Source organism: Fundulus heteroclitus, chromosome 8 (genome assembly GCF_011125445.2).
Source record: "Fundulus heteroclitus isolate FHET01 chromosome 8, MU-UCD_Fhet_4.1, whole genome shotgun sequence".
Lineage (NCBI taxonomy): Eukaryota > Metazoa > Chordata > Actinopteri > Cyprinodontiformes > Fundulidae > Fundulus > Fundulus heteroclitus.
The window spans coordinates 8,009,288-8,032,895 of record NC_046368.1 but is presented as its reverse complement, the minus strand read 5'-3'; the positions used below and the strand labels follow the sequence as shown (position 1 = coordinate 8,032,895).

The 23,608-nt window shown below is 38.1% G+C and overlaps 2 protein-coding genes across 4 annotated transcripts in view; one reads left to right on the top strand and one right to left on the bottom strand.

Moving 5' to 3' along the window:
* Positions 1–14,887, top strand: part of stxbp1a (syntaxin binding protein 1a) — a 44,374-nt gene extending 29,487 nt beyond the window's left edge. Inside the window, exons 13-20 of one of the 2 annotated variants that reach the window (XM_012864167.3) lie at positions 1,517–1,597; positions 1,725–1,863; positions 2,673–2,782; positions 2,892–2,993; positions 5,995–6,080; positions 6,905–7,059; positions 9,694–9,852; positions 14,641–14,887. In XM_012864167.3, the coding sequence (XP_012719621.1) occupies positions 1,517–1,597; positions 1,725–1,863; positions 2,673–2,782; positions 2,892–2,993; positions 5,995–6,080; positions 6,905–7,059; positions 9,694–9,803 (783 nt within the window). In that variant the 3' untranslated portion in view covers positions 9,804–9,852; positions 14,641–14,887. The remainder of the gene's footprint in view (positions 1–1,516; positions 1,598–1,724; positions 1,864–2,672; positions 2,783–2,891; positions 2,994–5,994; positions 6,081–6,904; positions 7,060–9,693; positions 9,853–14,640) is intronic. The other variant, XM_012864169.3, reaches the window with a different exon arrangement.
* A 1,079-nt stretch (positions 14,888–15,966) lies between these two features.
* The window catches only part of akna (AT-hook transcription factor), a 40,662-nt gene continuing 33,020 nt past the window's right edge, over positions 15,967–23,608 (bottom strand). The window contains exons 20-24 of one of the 2 annotated variants that reach the window (XM_036140055.1): positions 22,310–22,388; positions 22,071–22,145; positions 21,853–21,945; positions 21,563–21,674; positions 15,967–18,728 (exon numbers count right to left, since the gene is read on the bottom strand). In XM_036140055.1, the coding sequence (XP_035995948.1) occupies positions 18,488–18,728; positions 21,563–21,674; positions 21,853–21,945; positions 22,071–22,145; positions 22,310–22,388 (600 nt within the window). In that variant the 3' untranslated portion in view covers positions 15,967–18,487. Of the gene's footprint in view, positions 18,729–21,532; positions 21,675–21,852; positions 21,946–22,070; positions 22,146–22,309; positions 22,389–23,608 lie in introns of both variants that reach the window. The other variant, XM_036140053.1, reaches the window with a different exon arrangement.

The window sequence follows — 23,608 nt, the reverse complement described above, 5'->3', positions numbered from 1 at the left end:
TGATCGTTGGATCTCAGCGCATAAGAGGCAACGCCTTTCTGTGTAAGTAAGGTACAAATGTAAGAGGGCAGTAACCCAAGAAGGGCCTTGTAAATAAAAGTGTACCAATGACACTGCCTCACTGCAAAAACAGAACAAAAATAAGTTAAATGTTCTTAAAATTAGTGTATTTGTCCTTGATTTGAGCAGGTTAATGAGATGATCTGCCAATGGAATAAGATTTTTGCACTTAAAATAGAAACAATTCATCTCCATCATCTTATTTCAAGTGCAGGATGTCTATATATCTTATTTTAGGTGTCAAAATACTCATTCCATTGGCAGATAATTTTATTTACCTGCTCAAATCAAGGATAAATACACTAACTTTAAGAACATTTTACTTAATTTTAGATCTTTTTTGCAGTGTCCTCATAGAGAGGGAAGGCCATCCAACCTGAGAGTACAGGTCACAGTGACGTGTCATGGCTCTATAGTTTGTGATGAACCTCAATGAAGCTTTGAGGTAAACTGAGTCCAACATTTGAAGACATGTAGAAGTTGCATTCTTATAAAAAAAAAGTCTCCATAATCTAATATTAATAAAAATGTGGCAAAGACAAGCCGCTTTTTTCACTCCAAAAGAAAAACATGTCTTATTATGAAAGAAGAAACATGACTGTGTAGTACTGGTATCATATTAACATTTAACAGAAAATGAATAATTTATGGCGGCGGAAAGGACCAAATCCTCTCACCGAATGTTGAGGCGACTGTTTTCAAACACGCTAAGGGGCAGAAAACCAAAACGGATCCAGGGTAGAAAACAGAGACGGCAGAGACGTCTACAGCTGCTATCCGGACACTAACTTGGTGCAAATTAAAAAATTCACCTTCCGGAATAGAGTGTGAGCTTGAAAATTCACAGTGGAAAATGGCTTTTGGTTTTTTAAAATCTTTGGTTACATGAATCGATCTTTAGGAATTAATATGAGAATCGATACAGAATTGAAAAATCTTTTTTTTTTTTTTTTTTTTTTAAACACAGCCCTATTAACGATGGACTTTTATAGAGCGCTAACTGCTGCTGATGTGTGTGGATGTGTAGTTGGAGCCTGGAGAGCGAGGTTATAGACGAATAAAATGTGACATGACCGTTCCGTGTCCGAATATGAAAGTGAAAAGTTCGGAATCTGGACGTTCACACTGCATTGAAAAAGACGGATATGGGTCAAATATGGGCAAAAAGACTTTGCCGCAGAATCTCATAGGCTAGGAAATAAAAAAAAAACTCCACACTATTTCTTTGTTCTCTGAAATTTGTGATTATTTTGCCTTGATCGTTTCAGTGTTTGGATTGAGGCTCCAGAGATTTCGTATGGAAATGCTTTGGTTTGCCTTGAAGTCAGTAGGAACTGTAAAAGATCTATTTTACGATGTTGTAGTTGCAGAATAATTGCAGTGTGAATGCAGCGTTCCTTCCTTTGGGTGTGAAAGCCAATAATTAATCTTTTCTTTTTCTTTTTTTCCCCCCCAGTACTCCACTCACCTGCAGCTTGCAGAGGACTGCATGAAGCATTACCAGGGAACAGTGGACAAGCTGTGCCGCGTGGAACAGGTGAGTGAAGAAGGCCTGAAAAAGGAGAGCGAGAACAAGAATTAAGCTAGAAGCACGGAGGGGAAGTAGTAACGATAATATCGGTAATGTTTGAAGAGTCATTTAAGAGCTGGATTTGACGCTGCAGGATTTGGCTATGGGCACCGACGCTGAAGGGGAGAAGATCAAGGACCCCATGAGGGCCATCGTTCCCATCCTGCTGGATGCCAACGTCAGCACATACGACAAGATCCGCATCATCCTGCTCTACATCTTCCTCAAGAACGGTGAGAACTAAATGCAGACAGTAAACCTACGTTTTTTACTTTTTAATTTTAGCGACAATAACACAGGGAACATAATCTGAGAGTACATTTTCATAAATTCCCCCGGTGGTTTCAGTAATAAACTGGATCTATCCAGTATAGAAAAGTTTTTCAGGCTGCTCAAGACACAATTACACGATGTCTACATAGATTTCTCTTCAATAGGACAAGATCTCACTTCATGTTCAAGTGCTTTGGAAAAGTATTGATGCCATTTGAATTTTTTTTTGTCATATTTTAACCACTAAGTTAATTTATTGGGGCTTTGTGCATTATTATGAAAAGAAAAACTCATTCCAGACTTACTTTGTGTTGGTCTATGAATTAAAAACCCAATAAACGGCATTGGAGTTTTTAGTTGTTGTAGTAGATTAACAAATTGTGAAACAGTTAAAGGAGTAAATGTACAATTAGCAAGAAAGCAAGTTTGCTCTAAACGTAGAATGATTTATTTGATGTCAATATCAGTGCTGGTTGATTTTATTTCACAAGGAATTTAAAAACATTGACCAGTTCTTTATCTTAAAGTCACACCCCTAAAAGCAACTAGGAGAGATATTGTCATTCTCAAGGCAAAGGTATTTTTTTGTCTTATAATAAGAAAAAGTGTTCAAAATTCATACACAGTGAAATGTTAGGAGTTTATAACCTCATATCTTGAAATGTAATTTATTCCCTCGCCCCAGTGGGGCTGAATATATTAAATGTAAACACAACAGTTGATTTACAGCGGCATACGGTCTGAGCTTTGTGTTTGCGTGCGTTTGCAGGTATTACAGAGGAGAACCTGAACAAGCTGATCCAGCACGCTCAGATCCCACCAGAGGACAGCGAGATCATCACCAACATGGCTCACCTGGGGGTTCCCATCGTCACAGATGTATGAAACGTTCACTTTACCCCTACTGTCTAATGACCATCTAATGTTTCCTTCTAGGTCTCTCTGGTTAGTTGTTTCTTGACCCTTTCTCTCACGTTTCCTTTCTCAGTCCACGCTTCGCAGAGGAAAGAAGCTGGACAGGAAGGAGCGCGTCAGCGAGCAGACCTACCAGCTTTCTCGCTGGACTCCGCTGATCAAGGACATCATGGAGGTACGGTCTAACCACCTGGCTTATTTAGCGTTTCTCTGGTCTTGAGTTTTATCCACATGTGCATTTTTTAGATTGGCTTCTAAAGGAGTTAATATTCAAATTTAAATATTTATTTTTTCCTGCTGACCTGTGCGGTTGGCACCAGGTCCATTCGTACAAATACATTTCATCCCTCCCTACAACCACGTCATACCTGTAAACAAATCAATGTACTCAAACCATAACTTTCCCAAAAATGCACCATTCTATGCTCAAGCCAACAAAAAGTTAACCTGACAACAGCCAGATGCATGTCTCGCTCCGCCTAGCTTCACTCACATACATCTGGGACCTCTCCCATAGAGAGTGATTTCACCAACCAATTTTATTGTTCAGCCAATCAGGACGCAGGGCTGGAGTTTCATAGATGTGACGTAGTGGAGAAGCGACCGGGACGTGAGACTGTTTTGATAGCAATGGCGGCTCGTCGAGGAAGCAAGCGTTAACATTGATGCTGCTATTTCTTCCGTGTTGTCCAATCTACCTAATATTGATTCATTAAAAGAACATCAGAGAACGGCTCTGAAGGCTTTTGTTGGTGGAAACCATGTTTTCGCCCTTCTCCCGACCGGATTTGGCAAGCGGTTAGCCGCTAACGAGCGGTTAGCCGCTAACCGTTAGCGGTTAGCGTGAACCATGTTAGGAGGCCTTTAGTCCTCGACGCGGTCGGCCCGGGATCGACTCCGACCCGCGGCGCTTTGCCGCCTGTCTTCCCCCCTCTTCCTGTCAGCTCACTCTCAATAAAACGCGTGCCACTAGAGCCGAAAACACATTTAAAAAAAAAAAGTTTTGTTTTTCCTGCGTCGCTCTCACAGCGTCACGGGTTAGCTTCGGTGTGAGTGGTTGAAATAGCACGTCGATAAAGATGACTGACAAGTGGCTTATCCAATCATATGCAAGAAGTTTTGATAAGGCCCAGCCTTCAATAAAGGCAATTCCTATGGCGGTGTCCCAGATGTATGTGAGTGGAGCTAGGCGGAGCGAGACATGCATCTGGCTGTTGTCAGGTTAACAAAAAGTATGATCTGAAAGCTTATTACACTTGTTCCATTTTTCCTGGTATTCTGGTTCTGTGGGTCCAACGACTTATACAAAATGATAGCCTAGGACCCCTAAATAACCCACAATAACCATTAAGTGGCTTTCTACTGGTAGTATTTATTGAAATCCTAAAATATTTCCTCAAAGTGGACTGAATTTATTTTTTTTTCTAAATCCTGTAATTTGTCAAATCAGATCCTTTGCTGGTACACATTGACACTCAGTATCAGAACCAGAATCAGAAATACTTTAATAATCCCAAAGGGAAATTACAGTTCCAGTACAACCATCCATCACATGCATCACAAACATTTTGGGGGAACGACTGACTGAGGCCTTGCTGCCAAGGAGCCCGCCTGACGCCGTTACCAAAGGGCGCTGCCTTTAACTCTGTGGAAAGATAGGAGCCACATTTGGGGAGGGAGAGGAAAAAAAATACATATTTCACACTTTATCCTATTCCAGGATACAGTTTGAGATAATAAAAAAAAAAACTTGCACGAGAAAAGCTCATATGACGAGACAACTTTATGCAGGGGGTTAACCTTGGAGACTAATTGCTAAGTTCTTCTTCACAGTAGATGGTAATTTTTTTTTTATAAACACCATTTATATCACTTTCATCCTAAATATTTCAAGATATTTGATAAATTAAACCAATGACTTATTTTCAAAAAACTACTGTTTGCTAATTTGTTGGCTAACAAGCTAAGCTGTTCAACCTAGATTGTTTTTTAAATGTTAACGAGCTGTTCATGCATTTAAAATGGGAAGAAATAAGTTTTCCTTCTAAGGTTAGCCTATTTGCCAACTGTTGCTGTAATATAAAGAAAAAAGGCTAAGCAGCAATTGGTCAAACAAGCTAATAAATCTAAACATTCTTTCAGCCATTTTTTAAAATGTGTTTTTTATTGCAAGTACATACATAAGACATGGAAAACTTTGAAAACTCTCCTATTTAAATCATAAAAAATTTGACACAATAACTTCTTCCCACATTTACTGTATTTTTAGGATTATAAAGCGCATTAAATTCTTCCCAAGTGTGTAATATCACTCCTTCACGTCCTCAGCTCTCTATCCGTCTCTTTCAGGAGGACAGAGTAGCTGGACTATACTGTCCTGTTTCTAATATAAGACCAAAATAAACGTAACTTTTATATTGAATTAACTTACTAGGTTTATTGTTGCTAGCGCGTACTTTGGGCGCAGGCTGCCTTACATAAATGCACTTCTAATTTAGAAATTACAGTCAGGCAGTCTGGTAGACAGCTCAGGGGTCCTATCAGGTAGTGACACAGTGTACCGTAATCCTCCAAATATCCACTGAACGGAGCAGTTTCGTTGCTAACCGAAGTCGTACTTACACATTTTGATAAACGTTTGAGCACATTGTACCACATAAAATCAGTAATTAAGCACAACGGTAATCATATATAAGGCGCACAATAATTTTTTGAGAAAATGTAAGTATTTTAAGTGCGCCTTATAGTTAGAAAAACACGATAGCTTGTTTGCCAACTGGTGTTAGCAGAAATTACTAGCATGGTTTAAGGCAGCAAGGCTAATCAAATGAAATAAACCAAACCTAAATATTCTTTCAGTCAATTATGATTTTTTTATGTGAGCAATAAAGGTGTAATTTCTTCTTTAGTTTAAGTTTAGGTGAATAGCTTGTTAAATTTCGAAAAGGTTGCTACTGGATACAGGCTAACTAATCAGTCAAAGCTAGAATAGTTTTTCAGCTAGCTGGTTAATTCCCCCCGACTCAACTCAAAAATAACCATCATCAATTTGTACTTCATTAACACATATAAGCACTCCTCAAGTGGAAACCCTGAATTAGTTACTAAGCTCTGAAGTATTTTAAGTGGCTGTTTATGTGAGTGTGCAGTAATGGTTTTGTCGTGTTTCCCTACAGGATGCCATCGAAGATAAACTGGACACCAAACACTACCCCTACATCTCCACCCGCTCCTCTGCCTCCTTCAGCACCACTGCAGTCAGGTAATCACACGGACGGAGATACGCAGCCACACGGTGGTGTTGCAGCTTTTTTCACTTATCAGACAAACATTGAAGGTTTGGATCAATTCTAATTAGGGACAGAAGATAAATCTGATGAAGCTGTACTCAAGGGAGGGGGGGGTTACTGATGACTGGCATGGAAGTGAGCTTCAAATTAATCAAATAGTCAATCAGACATTCTGCAGAGCAGCTGAAACTATAAATCACTGTTTTAAACAAAAAATAAAATAAAAACACACGCTACTTATGTTACAACTTTCACAAAACAGCTGAAGGAGATTATGTCCTGAATGACATTCAAACAAGCTCTCCAAATAACGCATCCAATCCGTCTCGGAAGTCGAAGCCGTCATTTCTAGTAATAACAGCTCGCCTGAATTATGAGTGCATTCCATTTAAGTGGAAAAAAAACAAACAATTGGGGTTTGCTAATCGTTTTAGCACAAACTACTATTACCAATACAATCTGACAATACTGCTTTAATCCACGTTTTATGCATTCAAATGATAAGGATATATCCTAATAAAGTTGGAACAAGTATTTATGCCACTGGTTTATTATACAAACCTTTAGAAATGCTAAAAAATTGTTTATACCTGCGACTTCTATGTTTAAAATTTGGGGCAGCCTTATTGGATAGGAAACTTTGTGCTGCTTGGTTACCTCCAACCTTTTCTGGTAAAAATGAAACTTTTCATTGGTGATTGCATAGCATAACAAAGATGGTGTTAACATTTCAATTATTTAAAATGGATGTGACAAGTTTAACCCCTTGAATATACTTTTGTTTTTTCTCTGGCAGTGCTCGATATGGACACTGGCACAAGAACAAGACACCTGGAGAGTACCGCACCGGTCCCCGAGTGATGGTCTTCATTATTGGAGGCGTGTCTTTCAGCGAGATGCGCTGTGCCTATGAAGTCTCACAGGCCAATGGGAAGTGGGAAGCTATCATTGGTGAGTGGAGCAACATCGGGTTTTTAGTCAATTAAACAGAGTTACGCAAAAACAAATCCCCTAAAACTTTAAAAACAGAGTGGCTGTGTTTCTAAGAGGTCATGTTATGGAGAAATGTAACAAATCTAAATCTGGAAAACGTTCTGTAAAAAGAGGATTGTGTGGCGTACAGAGCACCATAAATTTGACATATTTTTGAAAAATATGAACTATACCAAAGCTTACGGAGGACATAGTCAGTCAATGTGTGTGATCTGAGGGAATAGTCTGATGCTTAAGAAAAATAAAAGCCTGATAATATATATTTTTAATAATAATAATAAAATTATGATTTTTCTATGGCCATCTAAAATCAATATTTGAATTTTAAGTCACAAGTTTCCCCGGTGGTTTCAGTAATAAACTGGATCGGTATTAGTGACTTGGCGTTTCTTTAAATCCGTATCTCACATCCGCCCGATGTACTTTTGAAGAAAATAGAAACGTCTAGTTGAATTTCTGTCTAAACCACGACAACATGAGTTTTCTCTAAAAACGGCACGATCGCTCCAGAGCGTAACGCTTTGAAAAACATCCCGGTCTCTTTTGACGTGTAAACAGAAAAACTGGGAAGACCTGGTATGACATGGTGGTGGCGCCTTTTTAAATGGGAAGTACTTGCATGATTGTGTCTGTTTTTGAGTTTTAAAGAATATACCGCCTACTAGTGGCGTGGCAGGAATATTACAACGTTTTTACTGGCGTGTGCACAGTGATCGTAATGGAATCCTGCGTAAACGGGGGTCTCAGATAAGACCATCCAACCTATACAGTATTTATCACAAAGCACAAAATAGAGAAAAAATAAAATTTTGTTTTTCAATCAATTTTGCTGTTTAGAATAGTCTGACTGCCAAGTTTACAAATCCTGATGCAATTTTATTTTTAAATGCAAATGAAAAGGTGTTTAACTTTGAAGTTGGACAAGGGAATAATGTCACTTTTTGGTTGCAGGTTAGAAAACCTTTTGGAGGTTCACATGTAATATTATTAGATGAAGGCACAAAGCGGTATGCACATGCTAACTCGTTATGTAGAGAGGAGTTAACGCACAAGAAATGTTGAAAATTATTAACCTCTAAGTAAATTTTCATCATTTAAGTGCATCGGCTTTTTCTGTCGCCCTTTGCTCATTAAATTGCACCGCCTTATTTTTATGTTGAGTAATAGAGGTGCATCTACAAACACGAGATTTTAAAAATCTCTGAAGTTCCTATTAACTGCAATCCAATTCAGTTGATTTTATTTTATTTCACCCAGCAAGACAAAAAGGTCTAATTAATATCCTGTTACATAGAATTCCATTAAAACTAAATTCATTCATTTAGTCATTTTATGTCTAATGTAATCATAGAAGTCTGATCAAAATCTGATTAAGATCCAATAACAGAGAGCAGTTCTTTCTAATTATGTTAAACACTTCTAATTTAGTTGATCATAAAATGCCTTTTTCCCCATTTTCCCACTTTACACCCACAGATTTAAATAGATTTTATTGGGATTTCATTTGATAGAGAAATACAAAGGTCGGAGTAAGTGTTAAGTAGAAGAAAAATCACAAATTCTATATTAAAGTCAAAACTTAAACTGATAAAAAAAAAAATCTAGCAAAACCAATTTCCCTCAGTAATCACCTGATCAGTGAACAGACTCCACCTTGTAACTTCATCTGGGCATTAATGCAGCTGTTCAGCAAAGGTCTCAGAGGATCGTTGGAGAACATTAATAAACAAACAGCATCACAAAGACCAAGGAACACAGCAGACGGGCCAGAGAGAAGGTTGTGGAGATGTTCAAAACAGGATTAGGTTATAAAACAATATCTCAAGCTTTGAAATTCTCAGAGATGCTCAATCTGATTATCCTGATTATCATGGGTATCCACCAACAGCCCATCACCCAAGTATAGAATTAACTAGAGAAGCAGTCAAGGTGGTAACCCTGGACGGCCTCCAAACTATACTAGCATATAATGTTTATCATTTCTTGAGCAAAACTGGTAGAAACGCACCCCCAAAAACTCACTGAGATTAGAACATAATAGAAATGGGTGTTATGCTTTTAAGGTTTGGTAAAAAAATAAAAAATAAATGTTTTTACTTTCCTTCCACTCCTAAATCATGAGCTACTTTATTACAGTCCGTCACATTTAATTCCAATAAATAGGTTTTGAGTTTGTGACGGGAGGGAAAATGTGAAAAGGTTTTGTGAGGTACTGTACCTACTGTGTCACGTTTAATGAACCCTTTATGTTGTGCCACATTAGCACTGATGTCTTAAAGCTTTTGCCATCCACTGTTTTTCCTGTTTCCTGTTGCTCTGCTTTTGCTGTTGTCTTTCAAACGACTGTTCTCTTTAAAATGCAGCCACGCCTTGTCTTCTTCTGTCCTACCTTTCGGTGTGTTTGTGCAGCATTGTGAGTGCCTGTCTGTCTGTCTGTCAGTGGACGAGTGTGTCTCTCGTGTGTCTGCTCTTTACGTCAGGTTGGTTTGTTTCTGGAAAGAGTGAGGTGGGGGTGTGGGGGGGTTGGGGGTCTGGGAGGGACGTAGCACGTGCTGTGAGACGAGTGGTGAAGCCGCCTCTGTTCCTTCACAGGTTCCACCAACTTGCTTACCCCAACCAAATTCTTATCGGACCTGCAGCACCCCGACTTCCGAGAGTCCACTAGGGTGTCCTTTGAGGACGCACAGCCCTCAGACGAGTGAGGCAGAGACAGATTGGGAGGGAAGGGAGACAGAAATCACACAGAACAAAGTAAAGGCAGCCGCTCAGAGAAGCCCTTTCTGAACACTTACAGTACAAAGGGCTTCGTTTTGGTTCCTCCCTCTTCTTTGAACTCTCAGAACTGTTTTATGTATCCTCACCCTCCTCCTCCTCCTCCCTGTATCCCACTGGGATGGGCATTCCCTATCACTCCTCACTGCATGGTCTGCTCTGACGGGCTCTTCTCACTGCATTAAAAAGTCACTGAAAATCAATCAAATCATACAGAAAGCGTAAATTGCTATCCCACTATTGCCAAATAATATTTAGGAATCTCTAGATAAATCTGATAAAAAAGCCGCAACATTGTCAGACGCTCACTCGTGGAGGTTTGTGCCGGTCAGCAGCCATGCCCTGAGGATGTCCTGGCTCCATCCTTGCTGCCTTCTCTCCTCATCTCAACTGGGTGGATTAAATCTCTCTGATTTATGGCGGCCACCCAAAGGTCCTCTCCGACCGTCTCTCACTCATTTACGTTTTAATCTACCCCAACATCTTCACTGTACAGCACTGATAGTCACTGTAATTTCTCAGGGTTTCTTTCAGAGTAGATACTTTGGTTACATTTTGAAGAGGCATTCTGTAGTTTTTTTGTTTTTGTTTTTTTCTGTGAAAACAGCGTCCACTCAGCCCATCATCACATGCTCCCATTAGTCACTACTTGTCTACAGATGGTTTTGGTCTTTAAAAAAAACAACAGACTTTTCTGTAATCTCCTAAAGTGGTCTTGGTCAATAGATGCTCTAGCCTTCTGGAGGGTTTTAAACTTTGTCTTTGAACTGTGGCTGCTTTTAAACTCGTTTTCCAGTAATGTTTAATATCATTTTATTAGATAAAACACTTAATCTGACTCATGAATTATTCAAACACAGAATCGTTGAGTCAAAAGTACTTTTAATGGGTTAAAGAAAAGTACACAACAGTTTTTTTCAGCTATAGCTCCCAGAAATATCTCCATCCAGAAAAGAGACGCAGCTAAACAAAGAAACGCTGACAAAGGAATACTTTTTAGGGCAAAGTCAAACAAAGACTACAACTAGGCAATGGCGGAAAGGCTGTCTTGAGTGGTTTCTAAATACACAAGTACTAGAAGTATTTTATATTGCGTATTGGTACTTTATATGCAAGTATTTGCCGTTAGAAGTAGCTATGTCTACTGTAATAGCTCAATCCAAGAGACAAGGCTAAACAAAGAATAACTGGACTAGAAGTACTGTCCAGGTAGAGTAAAACAGGCCATACTCTGAGGTCATAGTAGCGATAGTGCGTTCATTGAGGAAAGTAATGGAGTACTTTCTACAGCAAAGAAAAACAAGGAATACTCAGATGTAATGGAATTAACACAGAAGTCGTAAGACAGACGTACCTTTTAGCCCCTAAAACAAGAGAGTACGCATAGGTAAGGGTGGGAACAGGAACAAAGCTAAACACAGAAACAGTAGATGATGAGTACTTTCTATTGGGGGGAAAAGTAAAGAGTACAAAAAGCTAAAGGTAGTACTGATTGCTCTATTAGGGGTTCGGTACAGGACAGAGACACAGCTAAACACAGAAGCAGAGAGCCAGTTTTACTTTCTGTAGAAGACAAAAACAAAAAATCTACATCAAGTTACAGGTACCACAAAGGGCTGTGTCCATAAAAGAAAATAACTAAACACAAGGATTGACCCAAGAGTAGTTTTCATAGAAGGGAAAACAGAGAGCACAAAGAGATGATATTGCCAATAGCTCTTTTGATGGCTTCAAACCCGAAAAGAAATACAGCTAAACACAGAAGCGCTGGATCAGGAGTACTTTCTATTGAAAAGCCAAACAAACTGCATAAAGTTAGTGGCAGCAACAGAGACACAACTGAACAGAGACACAGAACGTAAAATAAAAACCCCAATACAAAACTTGAGAAGACCTTTAAAATCCTAGAGAACCATTGCTCAAGATCACTACCAAAGATTATAAGAAAGTCTGACTTCCTTGATGAAAAAAAAAGGACTGGGTAATTTAATAACTTTGTACGATACTATGCACCAGTACAGTCATTTAAAGTCTACATGCAGCACATTGCAACTTTACACCAACCCCACTAAATACAAGGTTTTAATCTAATACTGGAACTTGGCCTCCATCTCATGTGTTACTAACCTGGTAAAACAGTAATACTTCAGAAATCATCTCTCACAGCAAGCAGTATGGCCGGCTCTTCTGCATACTGCTGCATTCCTCAGTAAAACGGCCGTCACCAACTAAAACTGAACTACCTCTTGGTTTTGATGTTTGGTTCTTAGACGCACATACTGGATTTTTTTGTAGTTGGAAATCAAAGTCAGAGTGTTGTGTTTCTGGGGCAGGAAAAGGGCCCACAAAGCTGTTTGTTTTGAGAACGGCACAGAAACAGGCGAAATTCCTCCAGTCAAACATTAGAACATGAAACGGGCTTTTTCTTTCTCTTCTGACTTTACCTCCAAGTTCTGCAGTTGAACGTGTTTGAGGTAAAGAAACATATCCGTATAAAGATTTTTCTTAAAAACATACAGCTTTGCCACAGAAACACACCTTTGTGAATCCAACTCTGGTTTTTAGTGTTAAACAGGTGTTGGGAGTAAATCAAAGAGTCTGTTTGCCTCCTTTCTAATCAGACCTTAGGCTGGTCCTAATATTTGAGTAAACCTGGTAAGGTGGTGGCTCACAGACTGTTTGCTTTACTCCAGTAAGCACCTTTCAAGTTGTACAACGTCTGAAATGTGTCTTCAGCTGTCACTAGTGCTCATCTCGGTCTCATTAGGGTTATTGAGCTTAAAATTTCCACTCAAATTCTGACTTTGGATTTCATGACTGCTTCTTTGTTACCAGCAGTATTTTTGTAGTGTTTCTTCTGCACAGTCAGCATGCCGTTTTCTACACACACACACCTGCACCCTCCTACAAACTGATTGGGTTAATTTGGTGTTTTAGATGTTCTGTTGGTTTACCTTTACTTTCAGTAAGCACCATGCCAACTCAAAAATCTGTGCTCCCATCACAGGTGCATTTCCAAAAACGAGAACATTATCATTGCTCTTAGTTATGCAATTTAAAAAGCGAATCGCAATAATGTAATTATGAAAAAATTCATTTTAAAAAAACAACTCAGTTCATAAAAAGGTGAAACTCCGTATATAGTTTAATTACAGTGAGAAAGTTTATATATTACTTTTGATACGCTTGAGGATTATGGACTACACCTCATAGAAACACAAAATTTGAGATAGCAAGTGGCTGCTGCTAAATTTGGTTTTAAGTAAAATGCATTTTATTAGATAAAAAAAGTAGTTTATTTTTGACTACAGTGAGAGTAAGAAGGTATGCCATACACAAAAACAAAACTGCTGCTAAATAAGTTCTCTGTTCACAAAATACTGTATCCAAACATATTGATGGAAAGTTTAATGGAAGGAAAAAGTGCAAAAGCAACATTTGCACTTCCCCCTGCTCCCAAGCTTTAAGGAGATGCTGGTATGTTTTTAATGATAGGGCTTCCCACCTGTTTGGTTGACCAGCAATGGTATCATGGTCTTTGATTGACCAGCAAATTGGCCTGACCAATAGGCCAAAGACTGACTATGGAGTATTGTCAAAAGGACAACAAAAGTCACCAGAATAAGTCAGGAACAAAAGCTGAAAGCCGCTGGTAAAGCAACGCGGTACAAGAGACGGATTGCCTACATGCCATGTTGCATTGATGCAGTAATTGTAAAGGAACCTCCTATATAGTGTATAGTGCGAGAACACTTTTTAGGCCAACTTTTTTATGTTAAAAATCCTTATTTAATGGACCTCATGTAATGTTCAGATTTTCTGACAAACAGAATTTTGAGTTTTAATTAGCAGCAAGCCATAATCAGCAAAATTAACAACCAAATACAAGTGCGTGCAATTAGTCTATATGAGTTTCACGTTTTGAACTGAATTACTGAAATAAATCAATTGCACCTTTTAATGGTGAGTATTTACATTGAAAGATAAGGTTCAGAGATAAGCAGGAGTCAAAGTAAAATATTGACTTAAAGTAAATGTAGCTGCAAACATGTTTCCAAGTACCACTGGTTTAATCTTAAAGCGTTGTTTGCACACAAATATAAAACTTATTATAGAATTTGTAATATCCAATAAGTAATATCTTTATAGATAATGTCAAACAACTGCTTTGTATTTAGCAATTTAAGGTTGTGAAGTGTCCCTGCCTTTCTAGTAGAAAGAGCTCGTGGTCATTTCCTGCCTGCTCATGTGTTTCGTGTTGTGACCAATGGTGTCGGCTGCATGTGCATGCTAATACATTCCCTGCAGAAAAGCTAAAAACTTTTAGGCTTTGTTTCTCTAATTAAACATTGCTGTTTGGTCAAAACAAACAAAAACAAAAAAGCTAAAAAAATAATCCCTTGAATTGTCCTAGTTTTTCTGAGAAACGTCAATTATTTACATGCAGATTCATGGGTAACTGTTCATAGTGTCTATTAAAAGTCATTATATGAGAACCTTAAGCCCAGCAAGAAGTACTTCTCAACTTTAGTGGGGTTTTTGTTTCTTCACTCCTTGAAACATGATTCATTATTAACCTTCTGACTAACAGATATTGATTTCATAACTTCGGGCTTCCATCTTTTCTTTCAATGTTATGCAAGGCTGCTGTCATCTGCTGTAGGCATTCATAACAAAAGCTGAAAACACATTTACTGAAAGTCTGTATGAAAAGTAATGTGCAGATCTAATGCTCTACTTGTGTGTATGTGTGTGTGCCGTCTCCAGGAGCCACCCAAATCTTCACTCCCACCTGCCTGCTGGAGCAGCTCAAGGCCATGAACAAACCAGACGAGGAAGTGGCCAGCTAAAAATCCTTCAAATTCTTCTCTACACATCTTCATCCCTCTTAATCCTGACCCAGCCCATGTTACCTCCACATCTTTTCCAGCCAAATCCTTTCCATCAATTCTGTATGCATATTGCTTGACAAAAAAAAAAAAAAAAAAAGAGATCTTAGATGAAGAAAAAAAAAGTTATATCAAAGAATAAAATTGTTGCGATTATTCTTGTGTTTCGCAATGGATGCAACTAATTAAATTTATTTAAAAAGATTAATATGAAAAGGCCACATAACATGCAAAGTACCAAAATGTCATATTGTATGCTATGATTATGAACCCTGCTTGAATGTGTAAATGGTATTTTTTCCTTTGTTTCTCTGGCTTACCTTTTTGGTGTGAGTTTATCGTTGGCAGATCGAAGGGGGATGCACACTTAGAGAGATTCATTTTGTAAACTATATCATGCAATATATATGTATACATATATTTCAACAGAGAGGAGCACTATCCACCCATCTGAGATGTTTGTTTTCAGTAGCATGCTTGGACTCGTGTGGACTGTTCTGTGTTTGTCTCAGGTGTGGGTGTTTTTGAGTGCAGAAAGGTAAGCATTTAGCTTGTTGTGGTTGAATACAACGCCAACTTCTCCGTTGAGTATCAAACACTTTAGTGTAACTAACTAAATACACACTTCCTCCCGCTGCAAACTCATCAGAAGATGAGTTTGCAACGGGAGGTTTCCAGGTTTACCTCTTTCGGTAATGAGCTATTAGCAATCTAAGCTAATCAGCGAAAAACATTTATTCTTTCAGCCATATCATTTAAATTATTTACTGCTTTTGAAATTCATACACAATGACAACAGCAAATGCAAGTCCCATTTTTGAAAATGCAGCTGTAATCTTAAATACTTTGGTAAACAATTTTGCTTTCCAAGATTAGCTTGTCAGCAAAAAATGCTAATTGGCTATTAGCTAACAAATCTGATCTGCTCAACCTAACCACGTTGTTGGAAAAATGCCTAAAACTCAGTATCCATCTGAAGTTCATCAAAAACAATTATTTCACATTTTCCACAATTAGCTTTTTTGCAAAAAAAAATCTAACAAAGCCAATCAACCACACTGGCTAAACAAGCTAACAAGCTAATCTACCAAACGTAGCTATTTTTCTGAGCATTGCTGTTGCAACAAAGGTTACTAAAATGTTAAGCACATAAGAGGCACAGACAAGGTGGACAATGTTACATGTTATTTCACAAATACGTTTGTTTATGCTCTGTGTTTGATACTCAAACAAGTTCTTGGTTCAAATATTTGCCTAATAAGCTTGATAAGGAAGCGAAGGCGGGGAAAAAAAAAAAAAGTTATGTGTAAGCTAAAAATCATTCCTCCTCCGACTGCCCTTATTGTAATTTCCTGCACCAAACCTTTTTCCACTCTAACAGAAGACTTATTGTTAAAAAGGCTGTTGCTTGCTGATATTTAAAGAGTAATCCTTAAAAAAAGGTCCAATTGTGTTTCAGTATTGTATCCTGTCAGATTAAGGTCTTATCATTAGTGATAATGTCACTGGGCCATGCACTGAGTAGTGTTGTGTATCTGCCATATGTTGCTGTTTAAGCGTCTTACTGTTGAATTGTGAATTATTTTAAAACAGTGCAGTAGTGAAACCTTTTCTTTAAATTGCTAATGTGAAGCCATGGTGTTTGTGACTGTTTTAGCTGTAGATGTTAGAGGTAAAGTAGGTCAAATATTTATACTTTGTCTGTTTTTTCCTCTGGTGCAATGTAAGCCCCTTCCCTAAAGTTGAATGGCTTTGCAAGGATAAAAATCAAACTGAACCTACGTGATATTGCCTCCCTCCTGTAGCCTCTTTCCTGGCCAAACAAGTTGTATATTGCACTACGAGTTTTCTGTGACACAAATACTTGAGTTTGTTTTTGATTATAATTTACTGTTGTACAGGCTTTATTCTGCCCAGTCACCTATTTATTTAAAAGTAATTTATCAGAGAAAAATAACAGTCTGTCCTACAACTGTTTCCCTTATTGGGTTTTTATGTTTGCGAGTGTGTAAGCACAAACAGTACTTCCATGTGTACCCGATATGTACCAAGGCTGTCTAATAAATTGGCTTCCATTACATATTACAGTCTTTTACTTTTTAGCCTGAAAAGTAAAAAAAAAAAAAAAAAAAAAAAATTGTTCCTTCGGGTTTAAATTTGTTTGACCCAAAAAAATTCAATTTAAACTCTAAACTCTGGTGGTATTGGTCCTCAACAACAAAAGTGAATTTAATTACAAAGGCCAAAAAGGTTATTGAAAATCATATTTATTCTTATCTACATTGATTTTTGTGTGTTACAAGACATTAAAGAAAACAGCTGTGAATCAGCTGAACTGTAGCTGGACATTTCACTGCCTCTTCCAAAAGTATTCACAGCAAATTTCCCTTTTTACTATTTTACAACCATAAAATGACATATTCTTGGGATTTTCTTTTTGGTAGACAAACAGGAATTATGGCAAAACTGTAAAGTAGAATGGAAATGTAAATATTAAGTTTGTTTTTAACGGACATGCACAGTCTTTCCATCACAAATTGTAAAATAATAAATTACCAAGACATGGCTGTCCATCTGAACCAACAGGCTGGGCAAGGAGAGCATTAATGAGAAAGCCAAGTAAGTAATTTGTACCATTGTTAAACTGTGGTTTGGGGCTAAAAACATTATTCTGAGGACCACAAATGGCTCCTGGGCCACTTCTGGTTTAGATCAAAGCTAACTCATGTGTTAGGATGGCCCCAGTCATAGTCCAGACCTAAATCCAATAAAGAATCTGTGACAAGACGTGAAAATCACAGACTCTCCATCCAATTTTATTGAGCTTAACCCATTTTCAGAACAGGCAGCATTTTAAGTCTCTAGATGTGGAACGCTGTTACAGACAAACCTTAAAGGAGATGGAGCTGCATCTACAGCAAAAGGTGGTTCTACTTGAATACACTGAATACAAACACACATCACACTTTTTAGATTTTGTTTTTCAAAAATATGTCCTTATCCTTTCACTTCACCTGCAATTTCTAAATAAATTTGACTGTTTTTTGACAATTCGAACAATGAAATTTGCTGTTAAAACATAAGAAAAAAGTTAAAAGGTTAAAGTGGTACGTAAAATTTTAAAACCATTCCAGGTTTTAAACAGTTTTCTGTCTCAAACATGAAGTTCTGACTCACCTGTAAACTAAAACCGTCAGGGCAGGCGACGCCATCTGCTGGTGCGTGTAGACGTGGGCGGGTCGTCAGCCACAAAGCCCATCTTAAAGTGCAGTTGGTCACATGATTACATGTAAAATAACGTTGAGCTCAAATCCTGAAATAATGCTGATCTCAGCAGGCACAGACTTAAGGCACAGAATCAGACCGTAAAAAAAAACATTTATGTACAATAAACTATCCTTGATGGTGAAGTTAGTTTCAGATTTCTACAAACAAGAAAACAGATAATCTATAAAAACAGAAAAGGATTCACAAAAACTATCAAAGTAAGACCAGAATTATCTGCAGTGCTTCAGAAGTGAGTTATACCAGTATGGCAGCACGTCATCTGATGTAAACATGAAACTAATTCCTTTACACCAACATGATTTATACAGGAGTGTTTCCTGAGTGTACTAAACCAAAGAAATGTTACAGAGTGGAACGTTTATTGTTTTTATTCACTTTGGCTGAGTTGTTTGAGGCGGGAGCCGACCTGAGCTGCTCGGTTTATGGTCCTCTGGAGTCTAGGAGGTGCAGTACTGAGTGAGCAGCCTGTGTTGGCGCAGATCTGACGCCGTAGAAAGAACCATTTGTCTGGATGTGCGTTTCATGCGTTCTGCCCATTTGTTGGCTCTGTCCAGCGAGTGGTGACTGTCAACAGAGTGCGAGCGTCCTCTCCGCCCTCTTTTCTCTTTGGAGCGTCCCGGTCGTGAGTGGGAGTCCGGGACGTGGTCAGGAGACGCGTACAGGGGCGTGGAGCACAGTCTGAAAAGGGAGCAAACTATCACTGCCAATGTCAGCTAAAAGTAAGTAAAATGTTCTTGAAATTAGATAATTTTTCCTTGTTTTGAGCAGGTAAATAGATTATTTGCCAATGGAATTAGATTTTTGCACTTAAAATAAGAACAGTTCATCTCCATCATCTTATTTCAAGTGCAGGATATCTAAATATCTTATTTTAGGGGTAAAAATACTCATTCCATTGGCAAATTGTCTTATTTAGCTGCTCAAATCAAGGAAAAATGCACTCATTTCAAGAACATTTTACTTACTTTTAGCTCAATTTTGCAGTGCAAAAATTAGGAGATTTTAAGACTTCTTTACATCTGAGGGGCACAAGCATCTCATAAATTAGACCATCAAAAATATAATGTATTTAATTTATGCAATTCAACCAGTTGTGTATTTCAAGCATTTAATTTTATTCATTTTGATGATTATATCTTACAACGAACATAAACCCAAAATCCAGTGTCTCTGAAATTAGAATAATAAATAACGGCAATAAGAAATGTTGTTTATTACCGAACTGTCAGGCTAGTGAGAAGCTGGTTGACGTAGCGTACCGTAAATCACTCCATAGCCGGTAGGTGCTTCTGCTGGAAGGAGCTGCTGCAGCAATGCAGCACGGTACGCCCCGCTATGAGAACAGGCTGCAGCTCTAAGACGTCTCCAGAAGGCCAGGCTGCTTTAAATTTCGCCTTTAGGAGTGGCTCAACACAAAGAAGGTAAGGGTTGTAGCCCATGTCCTGGATGCAGTGTGTGAGGCTACTCAAACGGCTGTCCACCCTTTGATTCACTCCTAATGCTTGAATTTTTAACCCTCTTTCCTGAGACTCATGTTAAAAATGTTACTTGTGCACATTTTAACACATTTTTTCCTTCCATTAGATTCTCCATTAATGTGTTTGGGTGCAGCATCGTGTGAACGACCAGCTTCATTAGGGAAGGCCTTTGGTGGCTTGGACAGTCATGGTCGCCCTGCCTGCTGGACAACTGTCTAAATAATAGTTTTAAAATACTTTTTCTATTGGTCTAGTATAAAATTTCACGTTTTGTTAAACTGAAGCTGGGATTTTGATTAACTGTAAGCAGTAACAATAAAAATGAATAGAAATAAATCCTTGAAATACATCAGCAGCTCCCCTCAGGTCGTTTGTTGAACCAAACAGAAAGCTTTCTTGTTATATGATAAAAACAATCTGTAAATTTGGCCTTTCAGAATAAAAGGCAGGTCGGAACTGAAAAGCTTCCTCCATGTAATAGGAAACTGAAAAACTTAAACCTGTTGTGACCGTTTAAAAGCCATTTAGTGTTTATTTAACACCTGGTGCCACATTTAACCTCATTTATTAAACGCTGCCAGGTCCTTTCTGTCACATCTGAACCTCTCTGAGCCTCATGTAGAGGTAAGTTAAGATGAAACATCACAGATGCTGGTTTTTATTTATGGGGGGGGTTCTAACAAATTATACAGACGCTGGTCATATAATTAGAATATAATGAAAAGTTGATTTTTTTCAGTGATTCCATTCAAAAAGTGAAACTTCTTGTCATTAGTTGTCAGTTATAATCATCAAAATTAAAATAAATAAACACTTGAAACGTATCAGTCTATGTGAAATGAATGAATATAATATTAACATTTTTTAATGGAATTTTATTCTATGATATTCTAATTATATGACCAGCACCTGTATTCTGAAATAGAATCAGGTAATCAGTACTGAATGATGTCCCTGTTATCACATTTATAACTGGTGATAAAAATAAATAAATGTTAATTTGAACAAATATCAAATAAACAATGAGGAGGCAGTGTCGGTACTAAACCTTTTAAGGTAATGAGCTAAAGTTTTCATTTTTGGACATAAAAAAGCTTCACTAGTAAACAGTACTGGGTTTCCACCTACATTAGTTTCAGGTTTCTGTTACCGGTTAAGCATGATTGTCCTCTAAAAAAATTAAAACCTTTGGTCTCTTCAAAAGACAGCTTTCTTATAGATTATTTTTTGACCAAAGCAGGAAGTTATGTAAATGAGCGCAGATTAAATCAGATATCAGCCTCATTAAACTCCAGGTTATGTGTGATGATTATGAAACGATTATCCTCATTTAAGTATTACTTCAAATGTTGATCTTTATTTCATAAAAGAGATAAAAAAAATAAACCTTAACTAGCTCATGTTGGAGTTTAAAACGTTTTGATGCTGAACTACACTGCAAAAACGGATCTAAAAATAAGTAAAATGTTATTAAAGTTTGTGTATTTGTCCTTGATTTGAGCAGGTAAATAATATGATTTGCCAATGGAATAAGATTTTTGCCCTTAAAATAGGAACAACTCATCTCTATCATCTTATTTCAAGTGCAGGATGTCTAATTATCTTATTTTAGGGGTCAAAATACTAATTCCATTGGCAGATAATCTTATTTACCTGCTCAAATCAAGGACAAAAACACTAACTTTAAGAACATTTTACCTATTTTTAGATCTGTTTTTGCAGTGTACAAACATGAAACATGAATTAATTCAGTTTTAACCAGTGTGAGCTAAACTAATAACTAGTTCCAGTCAGTGGGTTCAGCCAAACCTTTTATTGCTTTGGTGTGCAGAGCTTGAGATTAAATTTCCATTTATAAATCTCTGCTGTGGCGCAAAAAGTAGTAAAAACAGAATGTGATTTCCCCCTTCTGGATGGAAGCGGACATATTTTCGCTTCAGAGTCAACGTTTGACGTGTCATACCGCCACTGCAATCACAAATCTTTGTGGTCAGGACCACTTACAGAAGCTGCTGTGGGTACAAGGGCACGTACTGCATGGCTGAGGGTGAAACCGCAGCTGCAGTGTACCTCCTGGTGGAGGCGCTGTCCGGGGACTCAGCCAGTCGGTGCTTGAAGCGAGTGGAGGGACAACGCCTGCAGCAATCTGAGAAAAACAGTCATCAGTTCGATTAGTCAGATTCCCTTTGATTATATCCTTGTAGCTGCTGAGCAGATTGTCTCTACATGCAGCTTTTTTAACCACTGACAATAATAATTGACTATTCCTATAGTGAGCCATTACAATAGTTGACATTATTGAGTCTGATCAGCTCTTATATCACCTGAATCTGTGCATCCGTGCAGTTTGAGGCGTCCACAGATGGCGTGGCAGCAACGAGGAGGATCTGACGGCTCTCTGCTGCCACCAAGTGGTCCTGACCGCACATAACCAAAAAAAAAAAAAAAAAGCTTTATTATGTCTAGGCATGTAAAAGTATTTAAATAAATTCAGAAACAGTAGACTCAGATTTTTATTTCGAGTTGAGTGGGGATGACTAACGTTTGGCAGGTATTGTGTGGAAAGATGAAGGTTCATCATCAGGTTCATCTGCTTCATGAGGAGAAGAGGAAGACCCTGTAAAAACAACCCGCACAAAAAACTGAGAACCTTTTTCACCTTCATAACTTAATCCACATAGTTGTATTTTATTTAAACGAGAAACATGACTGTCAACAGCTAGACGGTATAATCTATATGCCATAAGGTCAACCACTGATCATCATGTCTTAGGGCCTTACATGTCTGCGTGTTCCTGCTGCGGACGTTCAGCGGAGAGAAGCTGTGCGCTGCTACAGACGTTTGGGTACATCTGGACACCTGAGGCTGCTCCAGAAATGACCTCCTCACTGATCGCCAACAAAAACAAGAAACACAACACCACAAGAAGCATTGTGCAACATGCAGTTATTGAAGCCAAGACAGTGAATAAAATGGATGCATTTTATATACATAAAACCAAAATCTTAAAACGTCAGAATAAGGGTCTCTGAATCATTAGACGGATGGATTCTTCTGGTTTGTTATGTATTATGGCACCAAACTATGACTTTAAAAGCTGAAAATGTTACTGTCAGCATAAGATGGACTCACAGACATGACTTTGTTGCTGTAGTTCTTCTTCTCTCGTTGCTCTCCAAACAGACTCCGGCTCGATCTCAGAGACGGCCTGAACCGATCTCCTCCCCAGGCTGATGTCGCTCCAACACTCCCTGAGAAATAAAGAACAAACCCTTGAAGAACAACCTTTTTCCTGGAAATAGAACTGGCTTTTAATTCTTAATTTTTATTCAACGGATGAAAGGCAGTTGAAGTTATTTTTTTTTTTCCAAACTAGTGAGATATGCCGGGAATAATTTAAGATAACAAACCGACACATTTGTTTTAGGAAAATAGAAAATTAAAAAAAATGATGAAAAATTTGCTGCTTTTGTAAGTTTGCACACCCTTAACCTCAAATTTTATCATCGATTAATTAGAGACCGTTGGTGAAGTTCAGCTGTCCTAGTCGTATTTTTCTGAAATTTGCTCACTTTCATCCTTTAGCTAAAGCCAGATTGGAGAAAGGATACAAAGGATTAAAAATCTTTAATTGTACAAAGGTATGAAGAAGGCAAGAAAAGAATCCACAGCATTATATTTAAGCAATGGCACAGACTGGTTCTCACTGTAATGGTCTCCATGTAATATCTGCAGGAAATATGACACATTATGGGACATTTCTGAAACCTCCATTTATTCCTAAAATTGATGAAGAGACGAGAGAGAAACTGGTTAGGAAGCTGCCAAGAGGTCGACAAAAACCCTGAAGTAGCCGCAGTAGTTTTCTAGGAATACCGACCGTATCCTCAAGTCAAAACAATCTCCTGTATTCATCATATGTCTGCAATGAGCGACGTGTTGCAAATCAGAAGCATTTTCCCCCAAAAGAAACATCCAGGCTGTCCCATGAACCCAAACTTGGACTATTGGGGATGAGTTTACCACGGAAACATCAAAGAGCGTCGTCCAAAAGGCTCCATAACAGCGATGAAACATGC